Source organism: Haliotis rufescens, unplaced genomic scaffold, assembly GCF_023055435.1.
Source record: "Haliotis rufescens isolate VD_foot unplaced genomic scaffold, xgHalRufe1.0.p SCAF_9, whole genome shotgun sequence".
Lineage (NCBI taxonomy): Eukaryota > Metazoa > Mollusca > Gastropoda > Lepetellida > Haliotidae > Haliotis > Haliotis rufescens.
The window spans coordinates 3,235,237-3,253,438 of record NW_025964383.1 but is presented as its reverse complement, the minus strand read 5'-3'; the positions used below and the strand labels follow the sequence as shown (position 1 = coordinate 3,253,438).

The 18,202-nt window shown below is 37.4% G+C and overlaps 1 protein-coding gene across 2 annotated transcripts in view; it reads left to right on the top strand.

Annotated features, from left to right (window-relative positions):
- The window catches only part of LOC124123232 (protein FORGETTER 1-like), a 490,282-nt gene that overhangs the window by 178,563 nt on the left and 293,517 nt on the right, over nucleotides 1-18,202 (top strand). For both annotated transcript variants that reach the window (XM_048391344.1, XM_048391343.1), the window contains 2 exons: nucleotides 10,729-10,781; nucleotides 10,993-11,056. In XM_048391344.1, the coding sequence (XP_048247301.1) occupies nucleotides 10,729-10,781; nucleotides 10,993-11,056 (117 nt within the window). The remainder of the gene's footprint in view (nucleotides 1-10,728; nucleotides 10,782-10,992; nucleotides 11,057-18,202) is intronic.

Below are 18,202 nucleotides of genomic sequence, written 5' to 3'. Positions count from 1 at the left end.
CGGGCTGTATTGGATATACCATATTATATTATGTTAGACTTAAATATCTCCTTAGGTATTACATTATGGAATGCAATGAAAACATCGAGCAAATGCTCAAAGAACCTGATCAACATGCTGATCAACATGTAGATAGATCTTATTTATGCAAATCTCTTGAGAAAGACCCATTCATCGAACACGCTATAAGCGCAGTAAGCTGTGAGTTTTATCATAGATACGGAATGTTCTTAGCGCCGGTGACCACCGCTTTAATAACTGCTAGGTATTGTCAATTTAAACATACATGCCCACTTACTAATAATGGAGACTTAAGTGACACCACAAGTGAACGAGGAAATAAGCCTGATTGCATCACAAGCTCGAAACAGCCCTGTCACAATGGGCCAGGCGCAGAATGGAGAGATTAGAGTTCATTAATGATGAACTGCGTAAAGAGGGGCATTCAATTCAAACGTTTAAGGATGTTGAATCTGCCATGCACATATACTTCCTTGTTTATGGAAAGAAACTTGTATCATGATATAACATTTATACTAAGTTTTCCTATAATAATTAGATCCACATCAAGTGCTTTTATGAGTTATCATGGTGTAATATTTATACATCATTTCAAATAATTATAGTTAAGCAAGTAATACTTATCATCAGGTAAAATGCATATATAAATTATCAGTAGTTTCAGTTATAGCTTTTTAGATAGATGCTAGCCTAAGGTAATGGGAGCGCATCTCCTAGACATACTATTAAATATGATAAGAGTTATGTCTACATAGTTTAATAGATTTGAAGCTTTTAGATAAATGCTAGCCTAAGGTATCAAGATCCCATCTCCCAGACAAAAGATATGTCTACATAGTCTTATAGATTACCTTGCACTATTTTATTTAAGTAAATCTGTCATCACCTAAATTAAAATAACATTCAGCAATTACTTCAATTTAGACTCATTAAGGATTAGCCCCCATACAAGCTCATCTATAGTGCAATAAGGATTAGCCCCAATACAAGCTCGCCTATAACCATAATCTCTTTCAAAGCACCCAATAAATATGTCAACAAGATTAGTGCCAGTCCAACAGGATTAACAGGATTAAGTATTCCCCTCTGTCTAGCCATTCATTAACCATAAGGCACAGCCCATCGTGTATCAACCAATCATATTCCATTTTATTGTTCCAATTTTTTTTAAATACATACAGAAACCAAATGTTAGGCAGAAGGGGTTTGACTCTCATACCAAGCAGACCTCTCTCCCACAGCCCAGAGTGTGTACCGACTCTCTGTGGCACCCTCAGCTATTTTCTAAGATATTGTAAATTGTTAATTGTTCTTGTAAATAAAATTATGATTAGTCTCCTGTGACTCCGGCTCTTTGCTGACTAATTCCTCAAGAAAACCAGCACGCCATTTGGAAGGTTTTGTTCATCCAAACATTCCATGATAATTGACCCAATACCGAGGCCAACAATAAGTTAGTTTTATACACCGTCAGAGGCTCAGAAAGACCGCAAGATAGTATTTATAGTGTTGGGATTGTCCACCGTGGCCATTTTTAGCAATGTTCCATTGTGTATCAACCATTAATAATAACCCTGACTACTCAGCTATAAATAGCGCTGACTGGCTGTTCAGCTATGTCGAGCTGACTGTTGTCTATTTTAAGCTACACATAAGCTATGATCTATTACGTATCAGCTAATCTATAAATAGTGATGACAACTATGACTCACCAGTGGAGATGTGATTTGCATTTAGACAAATGATATGACAGGTGTATAACCATGAATCTGTGCAGATTTACACTCATGGGGAAGCCGATTCAATGCAACCGACGTTCTGTTGGTATTTACTGCGGGATCCATTCTTATTACATCAGGCAGGGAAATATAAATTACGTTTGTTCTGTATGTGGGATAGGGGTCAAAGGTCGTTATTGTTTATGTAAGAAACACGGTGCTGATAGGGTCAGGAACCAGATTATTTATGTTAGGAAGAGAGATTACATCAACGAGAGGAATAGGTTGAGGAGAATACGTATTTAGATATATGAAAAACAACCATTTAGAGATTTGACTCATTTTGCATATACCATTAAACCACAATGCTTTTTGTGAGAGTTGAAGGCTTTGGCAAAACAACGTGGTCTACATGGTTATTCTCGAATGAGAAAAGCTGAATTGATTGATTTACTCAGTTTGAAATACAACAAACCTCAGACTGTTAGAGAACTCAAAGCTCAAGCAAAAAAAAGTGGGCTGAGAGGTTATTCTCGAATGAGAAAAGCTGAATTGATCGCTTTACTGAATATTGATAAAAATCAACCCAATGGTTGGAAGATGGATATTTATTCCAGCATGGATGTTAATGATGTTAAGCCCATTGTATCGAGCGAAATTAACGAGGAGTTAGATGATTTACATAATATAAAATACCAGCTAACGGTTAAAATGTCATTGAGTAAAAATGACTCCGAATATACCAAACCTTATTTCCGGAGCAATCAAGAAGTTATAACCGAATCCGATACTATAAACACATCATTAGATACATCAATTCAGAGGATACAGGAAACTTTAGAACACTGGACTAATAGAGGTTCGGGTTGGGGTGTGGATAAAATAGATAGTTTATATTTAGATATAGCAAATTATATGCCTTTCAAAGGTGGATCTTATTTAGATTAACCCCTGTATTATGAGAAGAAAAAAGCCATAATTAATGTAAAAAATAAAGGCGATGACTGTTCCAGAATGATGATAAGATCTGCATTTTTCCCCGTAGATTCTAAAATTGCAAATAGGCCTTCTAGCTATCCCCAAACGACGGACTCAACTTTGATGGTATAGGTGAACCTACACCAATCTCACAAATTGATAAGGCGGAAAAGCAAAATAATTTAGCTAGAAATATTTCCAGACATTCTTCTAAAGGAATTGTTGTACACAGGATAAGCTCCGCCCCGGAACATATTCCCAGAATCAATTCATTTCTAATCGAAAAAGATGGTAAATATCATTATATATGGATAAAGAGTTTAAGCAGACTATTATACGATCAAACAACCCATAAGGAAAAGAAATATTTCTGTGAAGAATTCCTGCATGGGTACAGCAGACAAGATCTATTAGAAGCACATAAAGAAGACTGCAGAGGTGTTGGACAGATTGCTATCAGGATTGATATGCCTAAAGAGCGAAAAAATATACTAAAATTTGAACATTATTGTAATCAAATGCCAGTACCGTACGTAATTTACTCCGACTTCAAAGCGCTTATCAAACCTATAGAAAATACCAAAGGCAATACTGAATGTAGTTTTACGTACAAAACTCAAGAACATATTCCTTATGGGTTTGGATATATAGTTGTAAGGTATGATGGGAAAACAAACCCGCCCGTGATTTACAGAGGTCCCGATGCAGCAGGAAAGTTCCTAGAATATCTACAAAACGAAAGAGAGAATAATCAGGGAAAATGTATCGCGTAAGAAACACATGTGTATGACGAGGGATGATTGGAGGGCCTATAAGAAGTCAACGAGTTGTCATGTTTGTAATAAACCCCTGAATGGAGATTCCGTAAGAGATCATTGCCACGTCACGGGTAATTATCGGGAGCCGCGCATAACAAGTGTAACTTGAAACTAAAAATGAATTCTCAAACAATACCCATCCCTGTTGTGTTTCACAACCTTAGAGGATATGATTCTCATCTCATCATGCAAGCTATCTCAAAGACTGACGGTGGTTTAACGTGCATTCCTAATAATATGGAAAAATATATCTCATTCTCGTTGACTAAAACTACACATTATACGGGCAAGGATGGGAAATCTAGAATAAAGCAAAGTAATGGGCTTAGATATTCATAGACTCTGTACAGTTTCTGTTATCTTCCCTGGACAATTTAGCTAATGCGAACAATCCCGATAACTTTGCAATAACAAATCAATATACTGATCGGATAACTCGTCATTTGTTGTTGAGAAAAGGTGATTATCCTTACAAATATATGGATGATTGGTCTAGATTCAACGAAACTAAATTACCACCCCTTGGATCATTCTATACTAACTTAACAGAATCTAAAATAACCGATGTCAATTATGAACACGCTCTGACGGTCTGGGATGTAAGAATTTAGGTGATTATCACGATCTGTACTTAAAAACTGATGTAATGTTACTCACCGATTCGAGATATTTAGAAAGACATGTTTAAAACAATACGGCTTGGACCCGGCATGGTACTATTCCAGTCCCGGACTATCGTGGGATGCATTGTTGAAGAAGACCGGTGTAGAACTAAAATTACTCACCGATTACGATATGCACTTGTTTGTTGAGAAAGGATTAAGAGGTGGTATATCGATGGCGGCGAAAAGGTATTCTAAGGCTAATAACAAATTTGTAGAAGGATATGATCCGAGTAAACCCAACCCACACATATTATATATCTCGACGCCAACAATTTGTACGGATGAGCTATGAGTCAACCTTTACCCACAGGTGGTTTTGAGTGGGTCGATGTGAATGATATCCATGCAAATTATATCCCCACAGATTCCAATAAAGGGTACATACTAGAAGTTGACTTGGAATATCCAAATTCGTAGCACAAAGGCCATAAAAGTTATCCACTAGCTCACAAAAGATTAATAGTTAATAAAGATTTGATGTCGGAATATCAACACTCCTTGATGGGTAATACTAGGTTAGCTAACGTAGAAAAACTCGTACCAAATTTGATGGATAAGACAAAATATATAGTTCAATATAGAAATCTCCAGTTATATCTATTGTTAGGTATGAAACTAAATATACAGAGTTCTAAAGTTCGATCATAGGCCTTTGATTGAGCCCTATATAAAGCTGAACACAGATTTAAGCAAGATACCAGCGATTTCGAAAAGAACCTATATGAGCTCATGAATAACTCAGTGTTTTGTAAAACTAAGAAGAATCTAAGGAAGCGTGTTGATGTTAAATTAGTTAGATCTAATGAGGAAGAAAGACTTATAGAAACTTATAGCCAGTCCGGCTTTTAACAGAAGCAAGATATTTGATAACGACTTAGCCGCGTTGCATATACAGAAGAGTAATATAAAATTCAACAGACCGGTGTACGTTGGTATGAGTATTCTTGACTTGTCAAATCACTTAATGTATGACTTTTATTACAACGAACTTAAGAAGCAATACGGCGATAGATGCGAGGTGTTATATACCGACACAGATTCTTTGTTGATGGAAATACAAACCGAGGATGTGTATTAAGATATGGCAGAAAAAATTGATATGTACGATACGAGCGATTACCCAAAAAATAATCCACTGCACAGCGTAGTAAATAAAAAGGTGTTAAGTAAGATGAAGGATGAATGTGCTGGGACCCCTATAGCGGAGTATGTCGGATAAAGACCTAAGATGTATTCTATAAAGAAGTCTGATAATGGGGAGATAAGAAAAGCTAAGTGTGTTAAGAAGCATGTGGTAAAAAAGCATATCAAACACGAACAGTATAAAGAATCATTATTCAACAGTAGAACATTCAAACACGAGCTGAACTCTTTAAGAAGTGTCAATCATAGGATATATGGATTAAGAATGAACAAGACATCATTATCCCCCTTAGATACAAAGAGATGGATTGATAAGGATGGTGTAAATACCTATGCTTATGGTTATGGTGGTAATACTGTATCATCGGGAACTATGAGCAACTCTTCTCGTACAAATGCCCTGCCCGGTCAATCTTTAAGATAATAAAGAATAGGCTCTCCTTCTTTCATTACCAATCGACTAATGCTATATATTTTAAGGGACCAAATCGGATCGGTTGCGTGACATAGGCCTCCTTTGAGTTCCCCGGGCTGGTATAAATATCTTACGCTTACTCTATCCAGAAGATTTTGTTCTTTGCCTCTCCTCGGTGCTGAAGATTCAGAAGTCACAGATTTCATTTTAATCGCATCAGATGGTTTCTTCCCGATTAATCTCATTACTTCATTATTTAGCGCTGATACAACAGCTGATAATCGTGTCACCCATTCAGTTGATCTTAATCTTTCCGATTTCATTTCAATCCCATACTGATATCCAAACAAACGTTCCGCTAATGTCCGGTTAAATCTTTCGACAATAGCTTGACTACTGTGGGTCTCTTTTTCACCATGCCTGATTGCGACATCGTGCTTTGTTAATAGTTTAGATACTGATCCCATAAACTCGCAACCAGGATCTACTTGAAATAACTTAGGCCATTTCAGTGGCCCGCGTTTATATATGCGGCTCAGTGCATTAGCTACTTCTGTTGAATCTTTTGAGGTTAATGGTTCAGCCTCCTTGTAGCGCGCCACATCCCCTACGGTTAAAGTGTATTTATACGTTTTGCATCTTATCATGGGGAAGAAACAAGAGGTCAGCCTGATGAACTTCATTCGTTGTAAAAATATCAAACTTCTTCCTCGGTATATAACGCGGTGCCGGTAAGTATATTTGCCACATCGCTTGTTTCTTTAACCAATCCTTGGCTACATCTTTAGATACCTTAGCCGCAGTGGCTAATTTTTGTATTGCTCCTATACCTTTCCAGTATCCTTGTGGGCTATAGTAAATTTTATCCATTGTAAATTATTATTGATGTTTCTTTTAATACGAATCATGACGATCGTTGAATCGCATCATCATTTTTGCATAAAAAATTCCCCTTTAGTAGCAGTATAGGTATATAAATCTGGCGCCAGTCGGGTTGCGGCAGAACCCCCAATACCTATACTACTTTAGTCGATAGTGATATAAAGTCTTTGGTCTTCCTGTCACTGTATGAAATTTCTTTTGAGTTATGGTATTGGCCATGACATTAAGTATTTTTAAAACTAAATCACATAGGGGAGAAAGTGTGTGAACAGCTGATTGCTACAAATACACATGTAATCTTAATCTCTGCATATGAAGCATTGTCTGGCATACAGTACACAAATACCATTGAATTTGTATATCACCATATTTAGTGATGTTTTATCGTAAATTTCATGTTTTCATTGACCAAATTTGATAAAGGCAAAACAAGCACACCATCATGACCATTATACAAGATACTCAGTAAAGCAGTGCGTATGTAAAGGGAAGTAATTGCACGCTATCTTGAATTGCCTTGTTTTTAAGTATTGTAGCCTTACACTGCCAGGGTTGTGTGTTTGAGACGCGGAATATTTAAGGATTTTCTCCCTTTTTTTGAAAAAGGAAATGAAAATGAAACATACAGTGAACTTTATGTATTATGATGTGGGTGGTGTCTGAGTACCATTTTTTTTAGCCAAAGCATTGTGATGTTCACTCATGAAAGGCATCACAATACTTATTACCAGGTAACAAGATTTGGAATGTGAAATATAAGTTCAATGCTTTTGCTTCCCATGTTTGAAAGATGATCCATAACATGGCACTTTCTCCTGCAGTGTTGGGGAATGAAGGGTAATCCATGTTAGTAACTGCCTTTGCTTTAACACCAATGCATGGCCTAACACCAAATTCATAGATTGAAAAGCATCTCACAAGTGTGCAGTAGATTATACAAACTATTATAAATGATAAATGAAAACAGTGCTTCGCAATGTGGTAAAAACATTAAACTATGACTCTGGTTTATGTGTCAATGTTATTACATGGTTTGTACTAACTGAAAAGGATTTTAGATTGGTTCAGTTTCAAAGATATTGACTGATCATACCAAATTTCAAAAAGATAATTTTTCAATTGAATATTGTACAAGAATGTTCTATAAGTCATAGATACAAATCATGAAAATATCCTAATTTTATTTTTTCCGGAAAAATCAATCCTGTATAATATACTGAACAACAAAAGTTCCTGTGAAATTGAATAAGATTTAATGCAAAGTTATGTTTTTTACCAAATCTGAAACAATTTCAGTTTGCAACAGATAAAAGACTCCTGTAAGTGTTCAAATGGTTTAATTTGCCATACTGACTTCAGAAAATGCATGATTTCATAAAAAAACATGAAAATGCCAAAATGTCAATTTACAAATCAATAGCGTGTGTGTCCACCTCTGGTTGCGATGCAAGCAACACATCTTCATCTCATGGAATGGACCAGGCGTTGCACAAAGTCCTGTGGGATATCTGTCCCTATCTGCTGGAGCATGTTTCGAAGTTCCTGGAGTGTCTGTGGAACACATGGTTGATGGCGAAGGCGCCGATCCATCTCATCCCACATGTGCTCGATTCACGTTGTTTTGTTGAAGAGAATCCTGAACAAGTCGAGCAATATGAGGCCGGGCGTTGTCATGTTGAAAGGTAATGCCTGGGCCATGACGACGCAAAAACAGTAGAACAATAGGGCCGATGATCTCGTTGCGGTAGCGGGGCTTGCATAAAAGTCAACTTTTGCATGGAATGCATGCTTTTCTGTAGCAGTTGCGTTTTTGTGACTTGATTCCATACATGTACTACAATATTGAAAACCAAACTTTACTTGTTTGAAAAAAAACACTAAAAAATTGGTGTGACAGGAACTTTTGTTGTTGAGTATATATATGCTCACTTCTCACTTCGTCCATTAAAACATGATTGTAAAAACTGGCGAAATTTGTTTTTTCATGGTTTATATTTGTAAAACCTTTTCACACATTTGGGAGTCTCCCAGTCTTCATATATGTAGAATTTTAGTATGAAAAACATGGAGTAAATATATGGCGTTTTGAAAGAACTCAAAGAAACTGTCCAAATTGAACATGTGGACTTACATGAGTTTCTATCAACTACACAGCTTGAAAATTGGTATTTTTTCAAAAACCAACTGTTATGTCAAACTGTTAACTGCCCGTTCAGTTTCAAATTCAATTTAGAGGAGTTAAATCTACAGGTAAGTAACCTAGCTTCTACCGGATAACACAGTTCATCTCCTAATTCTAGTTTGAGAACATACTAGTAACGGGACTATATGAAATAAAAGTACTTGAAAAAGCATATCTATATTTGCTCTGTTTTTGTTAAAAAATAAATACACATCAAAAAAAGTTAAGCACCCCCTAATATTATGTATGATAATACACTACCATAATGCTTAATGTTGATGGCTAATTATGATATTAATGTTGTTTTGTCCGAATAATGTGACCGTTCATGCATGATGGTGACGTCTCAATTTCCTGTGTTTTGCACGTGCACCATGCCTCTCTAGCATTCAGCAAAAGACAGTATGTTCACGCAGCAAATACTGGAACACTGTAAACAGATTTGTGTCATCGTCAAGTCTGAAAATGGCAAGAAGGAGATTATGTGATGCACTAAGATGGAGAATCATTGGTATGCATGCCGCAGGGATGTCTTTCAAGGTGATTGGACGTCAACTGGGTTACCATTACTCAGTAATCAGCCGACTAGTCCGAAAATACGCCCAAACCAATTCAGAAAAGGACCTGCCACCTACAGGATGCCCTCCTGTGACATCAGGAGATAGCAGGATATTACTGCGATTTGTGCGAAGAAATCCATTTGCGACAAGCACATACCTGAGGCGTAATTGGTTACCCCATAGACGTCTGTCTGGCCAAACATTGGGGAATCGTTTAAGGGCTGCTGGAATGAGGCCCCGAAGAGTCGTCAAACACCCGTTACTGGTATAATGTCATCAGAGACTGCAATTACAACGGTGTTTGGCACACCAAGGGTGGAACCTCAGAACATGGAGACGTATCCATTGGTCAGATGAAAGCAGGTTTCAGCTGCATGTGAATGATGGCCGAACAAGAGTGTGGAGGCACCAAGGTACAGCATACACCCCAAAGAACATTAAACCAACTGTTTCGGTGGTGGCTCTGTGATGATATGGGGGTGCATATCCCATGATTGCAAGCTTGACCTTGTGACTATACAGGACAATCTCAATGGTAAACGTTACATCCGGGAAGTTCTGGAACCAGTTGGTGTTCCCCATTTTGCCAACCATCCTCTGGCATCAAGAGCCCTGTTCATGGACGATAACACTAGACCCCACCGTTCAAGATTTGTGACTGCATGTTTGGCAAACGCCATTGCAACTCTACCTTGGCCTGCAATGAGTCCTGATTTTAACACCATAGAGCACATTTGGGACATTCTTGTGCGTAGAATGTAGGCAATTGGCCCTCTCCACACAATCTGGATGAATTTGCAGCAACTTTGGATCATGAATGGGCGCTATTTCCCCTTGAGATGATCCGACGTCTGACTGGAGGGACGAGGAGAAGGGTCGAGGTTGTCATCCAGGCATGCATAGGCCCCACCCATTATTAAACTTTTTGACACACGAATGTCATTAATGGACGTTAATACACATTTTTATTCATTATGTTAAATAATTTATCTTTGTTCCAGATTAGCAGTGCTATACTTATAGAGGGTGTTGTGTTTTGGAAAAAACAGTACCGGTGTTTGGGCAACCATATCTCAATTAAAATTTCATTCTGGCTCAAAATTGTTTTGTTTTGTTTGTTCTCAGATGATTGCTCTTTACAAACATAATGCTTTAATGCATAACTTCACTCTGTCCATTTTATCATGTTCGTGAAAAACATAGAGCATCAGGGATATGGATGGTCACTTCACAGAACTGTATTATCAACCCTGTGTGTATACCAGCTCCACAGATGAATGCCCACAATGAACTTTAGTCAAATGTAAGAGACAGCTAGATCAGTTATCTTTATCGAATGTTTTCAGAATAAGGAGCAAGCTAGTACAAAGATAGCTGTTGCAGTTACGTCTATACAAAGGTGAGATTAAAGGACATGTCAGACCACAACTATGTGTATATACATCACTAGCATCTTACCAAAAGTCTGGAGAAAGGTTCTGGGTATGTATGTAAACATAGCAAACATATGTACCTGGGCACTGGCTGATAAAGATATTGATTGACATTACAAAATACTCCTTGTGCACGATTGAAGTACTGGTTATGAAATTGTCCTGTGTCTATTCCAGGATGTTGCCGAAGGCCAGAGTCGTGTATTGCAGTGCCACTGGTGTGACAGATGTGAAGAACATGGTGAAATGAACATAGTCGGAGACAGAACTTTATTCTGTCGTAATAAAATACCTTGGTAGTAATGAATAATCAGTTACAATTGGTATCATATACTAACATCAGTACAGGAAGTATTTATTCATTCAGCATATGCAAGGCAACAGTGAACTTTGGCCATAAAGTAATTTAAGATATCACAAAACATGGGTATACAGAATGCAGAATTATGTCCTGTACACTAACATTTCTTACGAGGTGATTCCCAAGTCGAAACGCAAAGGTTAAGCCAGAAATTTGTATGTACACAAATATTTGTACAAATATCACTTGTCCCCAACTTGTATTTTCATGATTCAAATAAAACTGTTTACTATAAAAAATCCCCCCCCCCTCCTGGTTGGCTACGGCACTGCACACAAGCTAGACGAAAAATTAACAAATTATATTGATACTCAAACGATTAGATTTACAGTAACAAGGGGCAATTCAATGGATGAAATATGTGGTAGCAGCAAAATGTTACAGGCTCCGAAAAAAATGACCAGAATGAAGTCACTGTCCAATGTCTTTAATGTAGCACATGCCCTGTTCTTTAATCCGGAGTGGCGTTGAGGTCTGGCAAGTAGTCAGTGTTTTCAGATAGGTATCACATCCTCACTGGGCAAATAGTTAAAGTAAAAGTCAGGGCCTAGATTTTCGAAACAATCATAGCTAAGATAAATCTTAACAACTTAAGTTCAAAGATAAGATATCTTAAGTTTAAGATAAGATAGATTTTCGAAACTATTGTACACCTGTCGCAGATTGCACAGAGCTACGATACCTATCGTAACTCGGACAGAGAACTCATTTGTGTTGGAGATTGAAAAAGCGGGGTGTTTCCCAGTGACGTCACGGGGATTTCCCCATCGCTTGCAATGACAACATATGGAGAAGTGACATGGAATTCATGATCACATTGTCAGGTCACACTGTTTGACACGCAACTGTTTGAGTGACATTCCGTACAATATATATGTCCTACATGTAGACATTTGATAAGAGATGACTACCCGAACACAAATAGCATTTGTGAGCCATGCAAAGGCATTTTTCAAACCCAATAAATGTTATAATCAATAAGTGTAGTGTTACCACACTTACAGATATAAGAATTGAAATAAGGTTCAAAAAGATACTTCACTACTTTCCCTTCAAATGGTCCTCTCGCGAGCGCGCATAACTTTATGTGGACACGTTGCGTACAAAGTCAAGGACTAAAGTAAGGGACGTTATTCTAAATGACAATGACCAGATGAGACCTTTGATCGAACAGCAGGCGTTCAGCATTTAAGATGCGTGTTCAAGTCTGATGTTACATGATGTATACTGGGTCTATCTAGACCTATAATTCTTTTCAAAATTTAAAAGTGACACTAATTGTCGTTCGCAAAGAGAGATAATTTAGGAATTGTCAAGTTATGTTGTCACATGGAACACGCCACAAGTTAACTTGAACATACATATAGTGTAGTCCTTTTCTATCCATTTAAATTAAGTAGAGCTAATAAACTGATTTGTCTGATTGCATTTAAATTTGGCTGAGGAGCGAAATACATTGTAAATGTGTCAAATCTATTCCAGAACGTCGTTAGATGAAGTTTGGCTTGTCTGACAGCGTTGCTGAGGATCATTTACTAGTATTTGTCCATTGGCCTATACTTTACAACGATTTTATTGTCTGAATGGTCTCAAGTATCTATATATTTTTAACATAAAACAGATAGATGTACACTTAAATATTAAAAAGACCAAAATCAATTATTATTTAAAAATCGGTTTATTGAATGCAAAATTCAAAGATTATTGTGTTGAAACAGTCTATTATATATTGATCAGTAAACTTCATTCAATAAACGTTTTCTGCAAACATATATTGGAAAGTGAATTTTGGACGATGTTCAAACTGTTCTACTTTTTGACGACATTTCAAACCCAAACGAGCATGGGAACCAATTCTTTATTTGATTTTTCGATATGAAAATCTGTGCTTAAAACTTTTGCTGTAAAAATTTCAATAAATTGTTTTATCATATAACGGGTAGGTTTCTCGGCAGGATAAAGCCAACGGATAAAAACGATATCCGTTGGGGTCATATGCGGATAGAGATACAAATATCAAAGGTCAAGTAGGGACTACTTTCACTGTTTATAAACAAACATGGCGTCGCCCTCGTCATTCGGGGATCGAGTCAGAATTAACCATCGGCAATCTGGATAAACTACAGGGATAATTGCTATCATTATCAAAAGAACAGTCTAATATACTGAAAATCAGTGTCCAGCTGTGACGTAGATAAGGCATTTTATAAGTTTGGGCAACTTTGGAGATATAAATTTCGAAACAAATTTGCGAGGGCACGAGGCCTAGGCTAGCCAAGCGGGATCAGTAGCCATATCTGTGCTTGTAGACCTCTGCGGCTTGAAACCTTCACCACAAATTAAAAAAGTTGGATTTGGCCGAAATATATGTGAATTGTTACCTTGTTGCGTTTTGTCGCTGTGTGTACATCTGACTACACTTCTTAACGTTATGACAGGACAGACCGACTGTCAACAAGGTCTGACCGTGGCCGTGACGTCTCAGAGACTAGGGTTAGAGTAGCTTCCCTTTGACAAAGGGCAGTTACTCTAGCGAACAGACCGATGGATTGCCGCAAAAGGCAATTAAAAACAATTGTTGTTTTGCGTTTATGTTGCTTCGCCACTGTATAAGAAATAGATTTCAGTTGGAACTATATTGGCTACTGTCACTGTCCGACTGACACATCACTTACCCTCTGACGTAATAAATATTAATGCGCGCATTGCAGGAAAACTCGAAATGTTTCGGTTATGTTTGTGAGAGAGGGAAAGCGATTTTTAAGCACAGAATTAAAGAATGACATTATATGATAAAGAGGTTATCACGCTTGTGTGTTTGGGGATGGTAAATATCCTGTATTAGGAATAAACACTATGTATTTAGCTCGCCAAGGCTCGCTAAATACAATGTTTATTCCTAATGCAGGATATTTACCATCCCCAAACACACTCGCGTGATAACCTCTATATGTTTAATGGATGTTTACATCTATATGTTTACATCTATATGCCGTTAATCATCATCAAGAATGCAATTGTTCAACATTCAGTTTTTAATCACTTGTTATCAAATATTTGTCTTTCAATAGTATAGATAACCTAGGTATTGTATTTAAAACGAAACAAAGTAGAATTACTTTTACGAGAAAAATATTAAATATACCATACGAATATTTGATCACATATATATCCTTGTTAAGTCAATAAATACTAAACTGTATAGTTAGAATTCAATTGTTTAAATGGCTCGTCCCACACGATTTTAGATGTAAAAACTGATGCGAAACCTTTATTAATTTTTTTTACATATGTAGATTGTTATTATTTTATAAATTGCGAAAATAAAGACAAAAGCATTGACACAAATGCGATCTAGAAAATATAACAGCGGAACTCTGCGCTTTATGAAAACTATAACATTGAGCAAAGCCTCGCCGGGTGAATACAAAGGGAAACCACTCTCAGTTAGAGTATGAACTAAGATTAGCTGCCCCTGAGTTATCAATAAGGTCACGATCATTACTGTAGCCTGCCGACACCTTCCGTTTTTATCCTTCCCAAATTATCGAAAAGGTACACCAGGGTATGAAACTCCAAAATATTTCAGCCAGACTACAGGACTGGCTAGCTGAAATACTTGCCAGCCCTGACCAAAACCTGCCTGCCCACTATAATCATGTTTCTCAGGATAATTTAATTAAAACTTTAAATCGATTTAATTAAACATGACGTAATGCAAGAAAAGAAATAGCAAACACTTTTTAGGTTAGATTTGTATTTAATATCCTAGAATACATCATGTAAATAATGCTTATCATCCGGAAATATTTAGAATATTTTTACATATGAAATAAAACCCGACCGTCGGGCAGGGGGATTTGAAAATCTGGCAGCCCGAGTTGAAATCAACCCGTCTCGGACGGTCGGGCAGGCAGGTATTTCGAACACTGGGTACACTACTGCATAGAAGTCCATTCCCCTAACACGGTTTGAGAACGCTTATAACACGCATGTGACACGGGTGCTCAACAGGTTGCACACGGGTTGAGCACCCGTTGGACACGGGTTGAGCACTCGTTGCACACGTGTGTAACACGGGACCGGGTTCCAGTTGAAGTTGACAAATTTATCAAATGAATAGTGAGATAAAACAAAACAGTGAGATGTGAAATTTAAGTTAATGAGCGGCCATTGAGCTGTGTTCACCAGACCATAAATACAAGGTTGGCCCGTCTTAATTAGTGTTCGGTTGCTAGACTTTTATGGCATGAACCATTCCACTAGGGTCCAGTCTAGCCATTGTGGCTAGCCGACAGTAGAACAGTAGTTGAATTAAGATGCGAGTTTATAGCTAGGGGAACCCCCGTGTTGACACGATTGTCGCGGGTTGGTAAATGTTCACCATTAATAAAATGATTGTTTGTGGATTGCGAACATATTCATTTTGCCCACATGAGTCATTCCACTTGATTGCAAATATAACGTTTTTCGTTCGCCAAATTTATGCTTTAGACAGTACAATTATGATATAGCCGTCACCACTACTAATGTCTCATTATTTCACGTAGGAATATGTCCCATTTCCCCACACCCCACTTTCTGTTTTGTATTTTGAAAGAATAAATAAAAGAAAGTTTTGTGTGGGACACTTTTATACTAATTATAAGAGGATGTTGGAAATGAATATGAACAGCCATGCTGTCTGACTGTTGATAGAATTTGAGATCTTCACAATCACCGGGTGTGACCATGTAGACAGAATCTTGTTAGGGTTTGTGATTTTTACATTTGCCCAATGACCATAGTGAGTATTGCTGGGGATACCAAATGTAACTGTTTATGATTAGAGGTTGTGAGTACCTATACCACGTAGATAGGATATCTTTAGGATTTTAATCCTTCTTTGAGAGGCATTTAGAAGTTGGAGTACTACGTTAGGATAACTTACTTACTTACTTACTTTGGAGATTTAACGTGCGCTTTCCGACTGATGCGTATTTCGCACACAGGCCCGGCCGGGCCATTTAATGTGTTTCCGAAAGGGGCGAAAGTGGTGTGTGCAACCCAAGAGGGGGCTTTAGGGGTTGCTTATATAGAATTTGGGAATTTTGAAATTTGGAATAGATGCCGATGGGGTTGGGGAGGAGAACTAAGGGAGCTGGGTATGGTGGATGTTTGTTTGTTTATGTGATTTTGATTTGGTAGATTATAGTGTTTTTAGATGCGTTTTATTAGTTACGTTTTGATTAAGAATACGCCTAAGGCCTTGAAGTTTTCTAGTATATTTTGTGGGTTTCGTATTGCTTCTAGAGTGAGAGCCTTGTTTAGATTGAGGGTGGTTTGTAATGCGGTTCGATGTGTTAGGTAGTGAGTGCAGTGGATGAGTGCGTGTTCTGGGGTTTTCTAGTTGTTTGCAGTGTGGGCAGTTACCTGTAGTGTGTTTTTTAAATTTGTTTAGGTGGTTATTTAGGTTGGTGTGTCCTGTTTGGAGTTTAGTGATTACTCTGTCAAATTTTTTGATGGATGGAGAATTTTTGGTCTGGTTAGTGGTTTGCTGAGTACTTTTTTGATTAGGCTATTTGAGTTTAGATATAGATTATGCCATTTTTTGGGTGATTTTTTGCTTGTTTACGCTTTTAATTTCTGATTTTGAGATGGGTAAGTTTAAGCTTATTTCTGGGATTTTGAGGGATAGTTTAGCTGCCTTATCGGCGTTTTCATTACCGTATATTCCTACGTGGGCGGGTATCCACAAGAAGGTTATTTGTTTGCCTGCCTTAGTTAGGTCGTTGGAGCTTTTAAGTATTTGATTTATTAATTTAGGTCCGTTTTTGGTATTTTTGTTTTGGAGGGCTTGCAGCCCACTTAGGGAGTCGGTAAGTATTAGGATTTTTTCGTGTTTTTTGGATTGTTGATTATGGAGGGCTGAGGCCATGCTCATTAGTTCTGCCGTGAATATTGATAGGTTGTTTGGGAGTCGAAAGGATTGTGTGGTTTTAGTTGGTTGTGTGGTATGGACTCCGAAACCTGTGTGTTTGGAGGTCGGATCTGAAGATCTGACACCAATTTGGCCAATTTTCGTGTATGTATGCTAGTGTGGTGGTTTTAGCTATGTTTGGGTCGGTTTGTTTATTTATTTGGCTAGCTAGTGTTGTGTCTATTTTGGGTATTTTAAGTTTAGGGGTGAAGAATTTTGATTGTTTGCAGTTTTGTTTAAGATTTTTAATTTGGTGTTCATTTAGGTAGTTTGTTATTCTTTGGGATATTGGAGTAAATAAGGGGTGTTTACGAGCTAGAGCTTGGTTTTGGGGGCTGATATTTTGGTTTATTAAGTTTTGGATGAGAGGGGTTAGGATAAGATTTGTGGGTGACTTTAATCCTTTCTTTCTCTGTGGGTAATCCTTTCACGTTGATTGGAGGAAGTCACTCAACCAGGTCATGACAGGTCGTGAGTTTACTCACTAACTACTGTGAGCGTTTTTGGCATGACATCTTTTCTTGTATAAACATAGTAACGATGCTCACTCACTGTTAATCTGCTGCAGTTTGCTGGCAAAGTGGGGATAAACCTCAGTGTCAAACTTAGTTCGAATCCTTGTTTATCTGTGACATCTCCCAACTGGTGACATTTTCATAAACTTGGCAAGTGATGATAAATTTTAATATTAATATTATTATAGTTTATGAAATTGTTAATAAAACTTTATAAAATTGTGCTTCACTCTCACGAAAAATATATTGTCTGTGAGTAAATTTATATGTCACGTTACATCAGCATTTTTCAGTGATATGGCGAAGAAATAATTACCAGATTTGGGGAATACATGGCTGGTTTTACATTTCTGATACAGGTGCTTGACTGACTGAGTAGTTCATGATCAATTAGATATTTTTAAATCAGTCAAGTTTGCAACAATAGATGAATAAGTTGATACATTTGGATCGCAGTTACCGATTAACAACTTAAGACATAGAGACAGGGAGGAGATAAATAACCAAACCTATGGTCCTGTTGAGACAGTTGACAGTTAGAACGTTGGATTA